This window comes from Apus apus, assembly GCF_020740795.1.
Source record: "Apus apus isolate bApuApu2 chromosome W unlocalized genomic scaffold, bApuApu2.pri.cur SUPER_W_unloc_1, whole genome shotgun sequence".
NCBI classification, from domain to species: Eukaryota; Metazoa; Chordata; class Aves; order Apodiformes; family Apodidae; genus Apus; species Apus apus.
The window spans coordinates 270,399-285,448 of record NW_026248896.1 but is presented as its reverse complement, the minus strand read 5'-3'; the positions used below and the strand labels follow the sequence as shown (position 1 = coordinate 285,448).

Here is a 15,050-nt window from a genome sequence, read left to right as displayed (position 1 = left end):
CCTCATCTGGGAGTTGTGTGTATGTGGCGGGGGGAGGAGTTGAGTGAGCAGCCACGGACGGGTTCTTTGTTGTTGTGTTGGACCCAAACCACTACAGTTGGGAAGAGGATATAGGAGTTGCAGTAATGCCAAGGTAGATTTTTGACTAAAAGGAAATTGATAAACTTGTGGCAAGATCAGACTTAGAATCCCGTTAATAGGAGGAAGATGTTAGCAAACTGGATTTAATGCAGAGAAGAGCAGTGAAATAACTGAGGCTAGAAGGATTGACTTGGGAAGGTAGAGTGTTAATAAGCAACAATAATAAACTTAGCAGCTTGGGTAAACTAATACAAGGGTGAAGGCTTGTGTTCAGTATTTAAAAAGAGTAAATGCACAGAACCATGGTCATAAATGGGAGCAACAGGTAAATGTTTAAAATTAATGTCAGGAAAATATCCCAAGTATTATTCTAAGCAGGTTTGGTCTCCTGAAGGTGATGGGGATACTCAAGTGTTGGGCTTGATTTGTCTGAGCTCTTTTTGTGTTTGTTTTAGCCAACTCCAAGTTCTGATACCAACAGGAGGTTTGTCTTCTACAGAGGCAGGCCTTGCTCTGACTGATGGGAGATAAATATAAGCAGGGCAAATACCAGATTGTATTTCTTAGAAGAAGGGATTTTGTGCTGGTCAGGAGAAGGGAAAGTAAATAAACTGTTTCTCTAAAAACTGCTGCTCATTTGGCTTTTCCTCCTTTCCAAAATTTCTGTGGGAATATGTAGATTAGTCTAGAAATTTGAGGCATTGTAGTAATTTTGCTGTGCTTGGATATGATGATTAGTTATTTTTCAAGTGTCTCGATATTTTGCAGCATGTAGAAACCTCCTGGTTAGGGGCTGTTTGGTAAAATGTGAGCACAAGATGTTTCAGGCCCACAGAGCAGATGTTACCGTGCTCAGGACCTGCCAAATAATTTTGGATTCCAAGGTATAAACCCCCTCTCTTCTTCCCACTGTGTGTATATCTTAGTGGTAGGCCTGTTCACCTCACTGGTTTAGTGCTATATGACCCTCCTCTGCCCAAGACGCTGCTTTGTAAAGGTGTACAAACAAATGCACTAATGTAGTGATGGTATTTAGTATGAACTGGATTTGATGCTGTCTTCAGGGAGCCTTTTTCTGGATTAATGTGTCTCAGAGGGTTCCTGGTTAAGTAAAAAGAGATGGTTAAAGCTCTTTTGCTTCTGTACTTGATCAAAGGGGATGGTAGCAGGAACTTTACTGCTGGTATTTTCTTCACTCATGGTTATGTAGTTTAAATGAAAGCTCTGGTTGTTGCTGGGATAACCTTCCCTATACTTATGCTGGTGGGCAAGACCTTCAGTCCATGTATTGCTCTTGTATGTCTGTGCCTACTGCTTCCTATGGAAGGGATCGTTTTTTTGCATCTGTAGGATTGCTTCCTGTAGTTTTCTCATCGCTGCATGCTGTGGACTGCACACTGTGCTCCAGTGTTCACCAAATAAACTGCCACAAGTTATGGGAAGAATTATTTTGCAGCTACAGTGGAAGCTTATTGGCTCTTCTGATGCTTTTATATGAATTTTACATTTTAAAATAAAATTGCTCTATTAGGGTAAGGGATTTGGGTGGTTCTGCCCTGAGAAAAGAGTTACCAGGTTGGAAAGGAGCCTCCAGAGGCATAGCTTAGGTCTTGAATTTGAGTATGTTGAAAGTAGGATTATGGATGTCAGAGCAGGTATTGTGGTTGTGTTTTGTTCAGGCTTTATATGAATTTGTGGTTGAAACTGGGAGATCCCATGGGAGGGTTGAATAACCTCTCACTGTCATTGGGGGCATAGGAGGAAGTTCTCCCAATATTTCAGATTAATCACTGGTTGCAGACATGCAGTCATGCAAATTATGTCTGGTACTGTAGTGGCTAAGAAATTCCTGAAATTATAGGCTCACAGAACGGTTTGGGTTGGAAGTGGCCTTAAAGATCACCTAGTCCAATCCCCCTACCGTGGGCAGGGACATCTCCCACTAGACCAGGTTGCTCCAAGCCCCATCCAACCTGACCTTGAACACTTGCAAGGATGGGGCAGCCACAGCTTCTCTGGGCAACCTGGGCCAGGGTCTCACCACCCTCACAGGAAATAATTTCTTCCTAATGTCTAATCTCAATCAACCCTCTTTCCATTTGAAACCATTACCCCTTGTCCTCTCACTCCCTGCCCTTGTCAAAAGCCCCTCCCCAGCTTTCCTGGAGCCCCTTCAGGCACTGGAAGGTGCTCTAAGGTCTCCCTGGAGCCTTCTCTTCTCCAGGCTGAACACCCCAACTCTCCCAGCCTGTCTCCAGAGCAGAGCTGCTCCAGCCCTTGGATCACCTTCGTAGCTTCCTCTGGATTCACTCTGACAGCTCTGTGTCAGAAATTAAAGGGGGAAAAAACAACTCTCCTAAAATTTTAAATCTGCAGAACAGTTTTCTAGAGCTTTCCATGTCTTCAACCACCATCTCCTCACTTTTTGTTCCACTAATAATGAAAACAGGATTGTTTATAAAGTAGAAGGGCTGAAATGCAACATTGTGCTTTTAGCTTGTAATTTATTTTTTTTTTCCTTCCCCAAATTATAATAGGAGCATGGAAAAACTCAGTAGAAGAATGGACAGCAGAAGACTGGAATGAAGATGTAAGTGTACCTTGTTGGATAGACTGATTGATTAATTACCCTTTTCAGAGTTTCTGTGTCTTCTTCAAAAACTAAATGTTTGAAGTAATACTTTGGTGTATGCATGCAATGATATTTCTTACTGTATTTCTTGCTGTAATTCCTGTTTAAAATATATATATTTAGATAAGCTTATTTTTAAATAAAATTGAATCAGGAAATATTTATTTTGCTGAGTGGACAATACATAGATAATATAATTTTAAGTTTTATCCCAGAATAAGTATTTGTGAATTGTATTTCTCCACTGCTCAGTGCTGATGGGTGTTAACCTCATGCTTCCCCCTTCTACTGTGTAGGGATTTAATGTCATATTATCACAAGACCTTTATGTAATTAAGTTCTGAAGCTTACTATCAACTGTAGATTTCTCATTTGATGCTTCTTGTTTGAAATCTGCATAATTGTTCCACTTTGTTTACTTTATGTTCATAATATTTTAAAAAGGATCTATTAGTATGCTGAAGTTAGCACTTAATTGCTTCATTCCTGTTGTTGCATCACGATGTGTTGTCTGAAGTACTAAAAAAATTTTGGTTCTCATGCTTTATCAGGCAAGAGATGTCTTCATGTCTGCAAAATATTTGGCATTTGTGATCATCATGTGTGAAAATTGCATTTGTGATTTTAAGTTTTCAGTTATAGTACTAAAGCTTAAGCAGTTCAGAAAACAAACTAGGTAGCAAGAAATATGGAAAGGAAAACTTAGCTTTTAAGAAATTTTTCATCTTTTATAGGAACATCCATTATTTCATGTTTATTTTCAGAAGAGTAAGAGATTGTCTCAGAAGTCATCCCTTTTGCTTCCTTCTGTAGGGTAGCATGTCAGTGTTATCCCTAGAAATGTGTGAATGTGTCAAATAACAGATATGAAAACTCTTTCCTTACTGAAAGGCCTATGAAAATTAAAAGAAACTCTAAAATTCCTAGGTTTTCTGTATCACTTACTGTCATCAAAAGCTGACATCTTTTTTAAACCTGTCCTCTATTTCTGAAGTATATGCTAGAGGTGGACTTAAAGGCTAAGGACAGTGAAAATTTATGGCCTTGTTATCACCCCTATTTGATGCTGGTATAATACAGAATTTGTAGTATGGAGGGATGTTGAGCAATGCTGACTAGGGATAGATTTTTTTTAAAAAATTAATTATTAAACCTGAATAATTTGCACATGAGGCTTGAAAGTGCAGCAGATAAAACCTCTGTCCTGTTGTTAAATTTTATTAATTTTTGAGTGCTGGAAAAATCCCTGTAACCTAGGAGAAAGTTGTTCATGTGCTGATGTTCAGAAAGAGTGAATGAAATGGTGGGCTGCAGACAAATTAGCCCAAAACAATCCTGGGGAAAAAATAAAGGAAAAATGAATTAATCTGATTTTTTTTAAAAAATAGATGCTTAAGAATACAGGTTGTGCTTTTCAGTGTAGTTTTATGGAAAATAGATCCACTTCAAATAAACCTGATCTTGGTCTTTAAGTAAATTACAAATTAACTGTGAATCATAGAATCACAGAATGTCTTGGGTTGGAAGGGATCTCTAAAGGTCATCTAGTCCAACCCCCCTACAATAAGCAGGGACATCTCCAACTAGACTAGATTGCTCAGAGCCCCATCAAGCCTGACCTTGAATGTCTCCAGGGATGGGGCCTCCACCATAGAATCATAGAATCATAGAATCTTAGGGGTTGGAAGGGACCTCGAAAGATCATCTAGTCCAACCCCCCCTGCTAGAGCAGGGTCACCTAGAGCACATCACACAAGAACGCATCCAGGTGGGTTTTGAATGACTCCAGTTGAAGGAGACTCCACAACCTCCCTGGGCAGCCTGTTCCAGTGCTCTGTCACTCTCACAGTAAAAAAATTTTTTCGTATATTCACCTTGAACCTCCTATGCTCCAATTTCCACCCATTACCCCTTGTCCTATCACTGGTCATCACTGAGAAAAGCCTAACTCCATCTCCCTGACACTCACCCCTTACGTATTTGTAAACATTAATGAGGTCACCCCTCAATCTCCTTTTCTCCAAGCTAAAGAGACCCAGCTCCCTCAGCCTCTCCTCATAAGGGAGATGTTCTACTCCATCTCTCTAGGCAACCTGTTCCAGTGCTCCACCACCCTCATATTAAGGAACTTTTTCCTAATGTCCAACCTAAATCTACCCTTCTCTAGCTTGAAACCATTACCCCTTGTCCAGTCAAGATAGAGTAAAGACAGAGTATGTCCTTGTAAGAGATTTGATTTACATATTTTGTTCTAAAAATAATTACATTCTATCACAAAATACATTGTGGATTAAAATCTTCCTTGCAAATTTCTGCCAGTAAATCTTTTGCAGGAGGACCTTTACTGAGTGTGGGCATTTCTAAGAGGGCTAAGGAGTCCAGTCCCAGGCCAGATGCCATCTAGTGTCTTTATCAATGATTTGGAAGTAAAATTAAATCACTCCTGAATAAAATGTGTGGGAAATAAAAAATAAAATCAGTAGGTTAAATTTCCTAACACTTTAATTAAATTGGTCCTTGATTCTGTGGAGAAGACTTTGCTGTAGTTTGACTACATTTTTTGTCTTTTTAAGCAGAACTGCAGCATAACTGGTTGTAATGGTATTTTGATTTTACTTTTATCTGAAAGTACATGACCAAGATGGAATTTCTGCAGATTTTGCAGCACAGTGTGAATGTGTATGATTAAAATATCTTCCCCCCATACTCTCTTTTTCAGCTTTCTGAAACAAAAGTCTTCATTGCTTCCTCTGTTCCAGCTGAAAATCGTGTGACTCCTGGGCAAAGGTAAGTTATTCTTCTACAGTGTCACAGTCCGATGGTGTTAGTAACGGACTGCTGGAGGTCAAGATGCTTCCATGACGTTCCTCCGTTCCTCTCTTATAGAGAGGGCTTTTTAAAGGGACCGAGGGCACACGCGGCGCTTGCCGCACACAGAGAGGATCGATCGCTGCTGGACCGAATCTTAGAGCGGAGACTAGAAATACCGCCCTCACCACCGCCACAAATTGTTACTGAGACCAATGTTTAGTTTACAGATTAAGCGGTTTATTAAGGGTTAACACAAACTGAGGGACCAAGGTTCAGGAGAGTCAGGCTAGGGATATGTCAGGGAAACAATTCAAAAGTACTATGGTCTTATTAAATGTACACTCCGAGGGAGAGGTGTGTAATCAGTGGAGTAAAAGGGTAGGAGTTGAGTCTGACAGGGAATTTAAGGGAGAGGGGGTGTGTGTATGTGGCTTTGTTTACCCTCCTGCGGCGCGCGCCTCCTGCGATGCGGCTTCTTTTCCGGCTGGCAGGGCTTGGTAGCAGGTTCGTGGGGATGCCGGCTTCCCGTCAGCAGGGGCGACACCCCAGCAGCGTCCCGGTAGGCAGGCAGGCGGTCCGATCCTGGCGCGGCAGGCAGACGCGGCTCCTTCGTGAGCTGTGGCAGGCTCGAGCCAGGCAGGTTCCGGCGATCCCTCGAGACCAGGCTGGCTCCCCGTGGAGCGGTTACGGGCAGCCCCTCACTCGGCTTCTCCGGACAGTGGTTGGGGGCAGCCCCCCCTCCCCTCTCAGCTTCTCCGGGCAGCGATGGTGGCGTTCCAGGCGGCTTCTGGTACTGGTTCCAGGCAGAGCGTAGCAGCCTGCAAAACTTGCCCTCTTTTTTTTAGATCACAGTTCAAATTAGGTATTACTGTTCAAATTAGCCAATTAGCACTGGCCAGGTACATGCTCTGTCAGAGGCATCTTTAATCCTTTGTCCATTTTTCTGCCAGTTATCATAACCCTTATGCTGTTTTTCTTGCTGTGGAGTTATCTGGTAGAGCAAGGGGCCTGTTCCAGTCTGTCCTTGGCTAAATCAGCAAAAAGACACCACTCTTGCTTTGCTGGCTTGAAAGGCATTTTGTTTAGTCTTATGTGGGGGGAGAGAAGATGGACTGTTCCCCACACATGGTTTCCCTATACCTTAAAAACCTGCTTGGTGAAGCAACTTTAGCTTGCACATATAAAATGTTAAATAAAACACAGGGCTCTGGTCAGAGCCTTGTTTGCAATTTGTTGGTTTTGTGGGTTCCTGTGTTACCAATTATTGGCTATGGAAGTGGAACCAAACTTACTAAATCCACGTTCATAATACTGAGAAGACCCTGTCTTCTGCACAAAGACTACTTACAGGCAGGAATAGAAGTTCCTGTGATAGGAAAAGTTTGGGAAGTATGGGAATAAAAGTTTGCTGTGGTGAAAAGGAATCACTGGTTTTGCTGTCCAGAAAATGGAAAGCCTGCACCTGTAGATGCAGAAAGTGTTCAGAACTTAGTGCTTTGACAAATGTTAACAGAAAAGCTTGCATTGGCAACATGAATTTCCCAGTAAGCATCACAATTACTTGCCTTAACTGATGATCTAGAGTTCAGATAGAGAACCAAAAATATGGCAGTTGCTGCCTTCCTTTGCTTGCCTTTGTCTTCACCAAATGCCTGGCCAATGATGATGTGGAATCAGTTGCCAGCATTAGCCTCAGGTCCTGGGAGATCAGGTTAAAGTTGTGTGATTCAAGACTTTGGTAGTTGGATAGCATGAGATTAAAAAACTAGATGGCCTAATGGTCCCAAACATCCAGATACTGCTGTACTCCAGACTGCAGCAAAATTTTTCATATAACATGGATGTGACCTGGAAGAGGAATGGTGACAGTTGGTCTACAGTTTATATTCCTTTCCTTCTTAAAGGTGATATGCTTATATGTTCATTGTTCTAATGCAAATATTCTTCCAGTGGATGTCCCTCAAATTATGTTAGTAAATATTTTAGTTTTTTGACTCAAATTCTGGTGGTTTGTTTTTTTGGGGGGTGATTTGGGTGGAGTTTTTTTTACTTGCCATAAAAAAAGTTTGAGCATTAAGAAATCTATGCTAATGAAAGTGCTGGAAGCAGAAATTCAGCCCAATCCTGTGGTATATTTGGGATAAACTTAAGTCCAAATTTTTGGAGTAGATTTATTGTCTGAATGTCCTTGGATAAACCTGTGCTAAACATGTGGTAGGGGTTAGTAATCCATGCTAAATATAAGAAAATTCATGGTTTTCATCCTGTTCAGGTATATGTGGTAGAGTAATTTTGGATATGTGCCTCCTATTTGAGAAACTTAGCTCTTATTTCTGCCACTCTTCTGACTTCCATGTCATCACATATTCACTCAATTGCTGCATGTGTGACTTTATTCTTTACTACCCTCATACCCACCCTATACAGAGGTAGGACTTTGATCCCTTGTTCTTTTTAAAGGGATAGTGTGATATACAGAGAATGTGGATTATCAATAGATATAATGAGCTTGCAGGCAGGATCCTTTCAAACATTGTGTATCTTTTATGACTTGTCTCTAGTTACTTGGTTATATTAATCCTATAGGTTACTTATGTGATACATGATGTTATAAATTCGATAATGTTTGAAAAGAGTGCAAAGATCATTTATATTCTAACTGTAGTGGAAGGTTTCAGCTAGCAGAATATTACTTTCTAGCAAAAACCTCTATTCTACCTCTTTATATGGCAGACAAGCAATATTTGAAAAGACTGTTCATCACTAATAATTCTGTTGCCAGTATGGCAGCTTTAGTATTGTTAACGCTTCCTTCAGTTTCAATGCATCATGCTTATTCCAGCCAAACTTTGCTTTTTCTTACAGCATTGATTTGGTAACATTGCTTCAAAAGCCTGTGACTTCTACCCAAGAGACAGAAGGTAATTCATTTGAGGCTCCTCAGCAGCAGACCTTTGGCCAAGCCCTAGTCTTCACAAATTCTCAGCACAGCACCCAGATGGCATCAGGAACTGGCAGCTCCAGTGCTGCAAGCTCTTATTCTCCTCAAAGTCTGGTAAAATTATCTTATACTTTAAAAATATTCTTAATGAGTGAATATTTCAGGTTAAATGAGTTTTCCAGTACTGGTCATTTCATTAGGTGTTTCAGTATTTGTAAAATTCAGATAGCAAATGTTCATACACACACACACACAAAAAGGATTACTTTTTTGGGGGGTTTACTATGTAGTTGTTTCTCGGTTTACATGAAATGCTTGTATTAATTTTTTAGTAGAGAGCAGATGTGTTTACTGCATGCTGATTTAGAATGAAATAATTTGTTTATAGTGAAGAGTTCTATGCCAGAAAACTAAGTTTTGTTATTTCCAAGAACATATCTGACTGCTTCTTCAGGAAACCTGATTATTTATGAGTCAATTTTGAGGGCTTAAAATTAGGCACTTGTATTTATTATCTGAAAATCAGTTCAACTTTTAGTAAATACATCAGTATTGTTGTAATCAGTGGTGGAAGTTTCATCAGTGATAACCAGAGAGGATCTGGCCATATGCTACAACTGCTGAATTTTTTTCATTGGTCATTTCTTAGTAGTCTAGGACTGAAGAGGTTTTGGTTGCTGCCAAATAACAGCTGTAGGCATTGACCCTATGGTTATGTTCAAATGATTCATTAAATATTTCACTCCACTCCTTCCCCTCTTCTTTTTTGTCTTTTGGTAGTCTGCGGCTCTTTGTTCTGGCTTTGGAGAACTTGGATCCTCTAAATTGGAAAACTCTACTGGATCCCAAATCTTGGACCAATTGAAATCTCCAGGTTTGGGTCAGTTTACTTCTCAACAAAACAATAGTAGCTCTACCACCACTACCACAACTACTACATCATCCTGGGATCTAAATCTGCCCATTGCTCAGTCCTCAGTCCTTAGTCAGTTTGGTAAGTGCTTTGGCATAGTTTTCTCTCTCTTTCTCTCTCTGTAAGTTTTCTTAATCCCAGTGACAGTTTTAAATGGCCTTAAAAGCTTTTTCTAAAAAATGTAATCCTAACAATACAATTGGTCATAACATTATGTGCCCAGGTGGCCAAGAAGGCCAACAGCATCCTGGCCTGCATCAGGAATAACATGGACAACAGGAGTAGGGAAGTGATCATCACTCCTGTACTCTTTACTGAAAGAGTGGTCAGGCACTGGAACAGCCTGCCCAGGGAGATGGTTGAGTCACCATCCTTGGATGTATTCAAGAAATGTGTAGATGAGGAACTTCAGGGCATGCTCTAGTGGCCAAGGTTGTAGGTTGTGTGTTTGTGGGGGATTTTTTGTTTGTTTGTTTGTTTTGATTTTGTTTCAATGGTTGGACTCGATGTCAGAGGTCCTTTCCAACCATGACTATTCTGTGATACTGTGATTGTAAGAGTTACACTTGCTGGTAAATAGACATTATGAGTATATCACAAACTAAATTTTGATAGGCTTAAGGCTATCCATAAATGTCATTGCATCTTTAGAAGTTGTTGAGCCTTCATGTAATCATATATTTGATTTAATGTGCTCAAATATCTAAGTGGAATCATAGAATCATAAGGTGGTTTGGCTTTAAATTGAAAGGGACCTTAAAGATCATCTAGCTCCAACCCCCCTGCAGGGATACAAAATCACAGAATCACCGAGGCTGGAAAAGACCTTTAAGACCATCAAGTCCAGCCTATGACCAACACCACCACATCGGCTAGACCATGGCACTAAGTGCCACATCCAGCCTTTCCTTGAACACATCCAGGAATGGTGCCTCCACCACTTCCCTGGGAAGTCCATTCCAATGTCTAATGACCCTCACCGTGAGGAAGTGCTTCCTAATATCCAACCTAACCCTCCCCTGGTGCAGCTTCAGGCCATGCCCTCTTGTCTTGTTGCTGGTTGCCTGGGAGAAGAGCCCAACCTCTCCTGACTCCAACCTCCCTTCAGGTAGTTGTAGAGAGTGAGAAGGTCCCCTGTGAGGCTCCTCTTCTCCAGGCTAAATAACCCCAGCTCCCTCAGCCTGATACAAGCCAGGATGCCATTGGCCTTCCGGGCCACCTGGGCACACTGCTGGCTCATATTCAACGGGCTGTCAGCCAGTACTCCCAGGTCCCTCTCTGCTGGGCTGCTCTCCAGCCACTCTTCCCCCAGTCTGTAGTGCTGCCTGGGGTTATTGTGGCCAAAGTGCAGGACCCTGCACTTGGTCTTGTTGAATTTCATGCCATTGGCCTCGGCCCATCAACCCAGCTTGTCCAGGTCCCTCTGCAGCTTCTTCCTACCCTCTGGCAGATCAACACTCCCCCCCAGCTTGGTGTCACTTGCGAATTTACTAAGGGTGGACTCAATCCCCACATTCAGGTCGTCAATAAAGATGTTGAATAGGACTGGGCCCAGTTCTGATCCCTGGGGGACACTGCTGGTCACCAGACACCAACTGGATGCAGCACCATTCACCATCACTCTGGGCCCAGTCATCCAACCAGTTTTTAACCCAGCAAAGGGTGCACCTGTCCAAGCTGTGGATTGCTAGCTTTTCCAGGAGGATGCTGTGGGAGACTGTGTCAAAGGCCTTGCTGAAGTCTAGGTAGACCACATCCACAGCCTTCCCCTCATCCACTATGTGGGTCACCCAGTCATAGAAGGACATGAGATTGGTCAGGCAGGACCTTCCTTTCCTAAACCCATGTTGGCTGGACCTGATCCCCTGGTTGTCTTCTACATGCCACTTGATGGCACTCAGGATGATCTGTTCCATAACCTTGCCAGGCACCGAGGTCAGGCTGACAGGCCTGTAGTTCCCCGGATCCTCCTTCCAGCCCTTCTTGTGGATGGGCATCACGCTGGCCAACCTCCAGTCATATGGGACCTCCCCAGTCAGCCAGGACTGGTGATAAATGATTGAGAGTGGCTTAGCCAATTCTTCCACCAGCTCCCTCAGCACCCTGGGATGAATCCCATCCAGACCTGTGGACTTGTTGGGATCTAAGTGGCACAGCAGGTCCCTAACTACTTCCTCCTGTATTACAGGAGGGGGATTCTGCTCCCCATCCCTGTCTACCAACTCAGGAGCCCAGTTGTCCTGAGGGTAGCTAGTCTTTTTGTTAAAGACTGAGGCAAAGAAGGTGATAAATACCTCAGGCTTTTCCTTGTCCTCCATTATTAAGTTCTCCCCTCATCCAATAAGGAATGAAGACCTTCCTTTTGTTGTTAATGTATTTATAAAAGCTTTTTTTATTATCCTTTACAGAGATGGCTAGATTAAGTTCTAGCTGAGCTTTTGCATCTCTAATTCTCTTTCTACATGCCCTTACAATATCCTTAAATACTTTCTGATTCACCTGCCCCTTTTTCCGAAGTTGATACACTCTTTTTTTATTTATGAGTTCTTGTAATAGTTCCTCACTCAACCAGGCCGGTCTTCTTCCCTGCCGGCTCCTTTTTCGGCACATAGGGACAGCCTGCCCCTGTGCCTTCATCATTTCATTCTTAAAGTAACCCCAGCCTTCCTGGGGCCCTTTGTTTTTGAGGGCTGCTTCTCAAGGGACTCTCTGAACCAGTGTCCTGAAGAGACAGCCCTCCAGAAGTCCAAGGTAGAGGTTTTGCTGACAACCCTCCTAACTTCACCACATATTGAAAATTCTATCATACCATGGTCGCTGTGCCCAAGACGACCTCCTACCACTGCATCTTCCACCAGCCCTTCCCTGTTTGTAAACAGTAGGTCCAGCGTGGCACTACACCTGGTAGGCTCACTTACCTGCTGTAGCAGGAAGTTATCATCCATACATTCCAGAAACCTCCTGGATTGCCCCCTTTCTGCTGTGTTGTACTTCCAGCAGACATCTGGTAAGTTGAAGTCCCCCACGAGAACAAGGGCTAGTGAACACAAGACATCTCCAAGTTGTTGAAAGAATGTCTCGTCAGTCTCTTTATCCTGGTCGGGTGGTCTGTAGCAGACTCCCACTAGGATATCAGCCTCATTGGCCTTCCCCTTTATCCTTACCCATAAACATTCTGCCTTGGTATGTCTAACATTGAATTCTAGGCAGTCAAAGCGCTGCTTAACATATTAACGCCACCCCACCACCTCTCTTGCCTTGCCTGTCCCTTCTAAAGAGCCTGTAGCCATCCATTGCAGCACTCCAACCATGCGAGTCATCCCATTACATTTCCGTGATGGCAATTATATCATGGTCTCCCTGGTGCACAATAGCTTCTAACTCTTGTTTATTTCCCATGCTATGGGCGTTGGCATATATACACTTGAGTTGCTGTACAGATATCCTGACCACTTGTGTTGTTACTAACCTATTAGTGAGCCCTGTGTTTTTTGTTGCTGCATTTATCCCCATTTTCCACCTCAAGTGGGACGGCAGACTGGCAGCTGTCCTTAGACTCATCTCTGGTGAGCCTGGTTTTGTCCCCATTCCCCTTCAGACCTAGTTTAAAGTCCTTTTGATGAGCCCTGCTAACTTGTGCCCCAGGATCCTTCTCCCCTTTCGGGTTAAGCTTCCCCCACCTGTTGCCATGCCTGGTGTCCTGTAGGTCCATCCATGATCGAAAAAGCCAAAGTCCTGTTGGCTGCATCAGTCCCAGAGCCAGGAGTTAATCTTCTGGCTCTTCCTGTTTATCCCCTCATCAATCCCTGCTACTGGTGGGATAGAGGAGCACACCACCTGTGCTCCTGATCCCCTAACCAGCTGTCCCAGGGCCCTGAAATCTCTCTTCGTTGCCCCTAGACTTCTGGTAGCTGCCTCATCACTGCCTACTTGGAATAACAGTAATAGATAGTAATCTGAGGGCTGACACCTCCCACTAGACCAGGTTGCTCAATGTCCTGTCCAGAGGATTTGCTGCCTGTGGACTCTGATTACACAGCTTTGGAAGACCCCGGAGCCAGGGGAGGTGGCTGTTCCTGAAGAAGCCCATGACTCTGTGGGAAGCCCAGGCTGGAGCAGCTTTCTTAGGATCTTGGAAGGACTCATGAAGGAGAGGTTCGTGGAGGACTCTTTCCCGTAGGAGGGACCCCATGGGGAAGCAGGGAAAGAGTGTAAGGAATCCTTCTCTCTGAGGAGAAAGGAGCGGCAGGAACCACCAGCCTGTGAACTGACTCTAAACCCCATCCCCATCCCCTGTGCTGCTGGGGGGAAGGAGGGAGAGAACCCGGGAACAAAGGGATTTGGGCCTGGGAAGAAGGGAGGGGTGGGGTAATGGATGTAAGCTCTGCTCTTTGTGTTGTCTGTGTCCTGTGTGTGTTTGATTAGTGTGACATTAAATTCTTATTTTTTTCCCCAAGTTGAGTCTGTTTTGCCTGGGACCTTAATTGGTGAAGAACCCTCCTTGTCCTTTGTCTCAACCCAGGAGCTTTGTCCTCATCCCAGTGTGTGTGTGTGTGGGGGAGTTGAGTGAACGGCCATGTGGCTGTTCCTTTGTTTTCATGTTGGACTCAAACCATGATATCTGTACTGGTGCTTGGGTTATTCCTCCTCAGGTGCAGGACCCTACACTTGCCCTTGTTGAACTTAATGAGGTTCCTCTCTGCCCAACTGTCCATCCTGTCCAGGTCATGCTGGATGGATGCACAGTCCTCTGGTGGATCAGCCACTCTTCCCAGTTTTTGTCATCAGTGAACTTGCTGAGGATGCACTCTGTCCCTTCATCCAGGTCATTGATGAATATATTCAATGGGACAGGATCCAGTACTGACCCCTGGGGAACACTGCTGGCTACAGGCCTCCAACTGGACTCTGCACCACAGATAACAACTCTCTGAGCTCTGCTGTTCAGCCAGTTCTCAATCCACCTCACTGTCCCCTCATCTAACCCACACTTCCTAAGCTTACCTATGAGGATGTTATGGGAGACTGTGTCAAAAGCCTTGCCGAAATCAAGGTGGACAACATCCACTGCTCTACTCTCATCTACCCAGCCAGTCATGCCAGGATAGAAGGCTATCAGATTGGTCAACCCTTGGTGAATCCATGCTGACTACTGATAACCTTCTATTCCTCCACGTGCTTAGAGATGACATCCAGATGAGTTGTTCCATCACTTTACCAGGGATGGAGGTGAGGCTGACTGGCCTGTAGTTTCCTGGGTTCTCCTTGCCTTTTTTAAAGACTGGAGTGACACTGTTTTTTCTCCAGTCCTCAGGCACCCCTCCTGTTCTCCATGACCTTTCAAAGATGATCAAGAGTGGCTCAGCAATAACATCTGTGAGCTCCCTCAGCATTCATGGATGCATCCCATTGGGGCCCACGAATTTGTGGGCATTTATTTTACCAAAATGATCTCTAATGCAATCCTCCTCAACCAAGAGAAAGTCTTCCTTTCTCCAGAATTTCTCTTTTGCCTCCAGGGTCTGGGATACCTAGGGGCCAGCCTTAGCAGTAAAGACTGAAGCAAAGAAGACATTCAGTAACTCTGCCTTCTCTGTATCCTCTGTCACCAGGGCACCCTCCTCATTCAGCAGCAGGCCCGCATTTTCCCTAGTCCTCCTTTTGCTACTGAT

The 15,050-nt window shown here is 43.7% G+C and overlaps 1 protein-coding gene across 8 annotated transcripts in view; it reads left to right on the top strand.

The window, feature by feature from the left end:
- Positions 1–15,050, top strand: part of LOC127396380 (ubiquitin-associated protein 2-like) — a 114,414-nt gene that overhangs the window by 52,685 nt on the left and 46,679 nt on the right. For all 8 annotated transcript variants that reach the window (XM_051643993.1, XM_051643992.1, XM_051643991.1 and 5 more), the window contains exons 10-13: positions 2,619–2,671; positions 5,433–5,500; positions 8,390–8,579; positions 9,246–9,459. In XM_051643993.1, the coding sequence (XP_051499953.1) occupies positions 2,619–2,671; positions 5,433–5,500; positions 8,390–8,579; positions 9,246–9,459 (525 nt within the window). The remainder of the gene's footprint in view (positions 1–2,618; positions 2,672–5,432; positions 5,501–8,389; positions 8,580–9,245; positions 9,460–15,050) is intronic.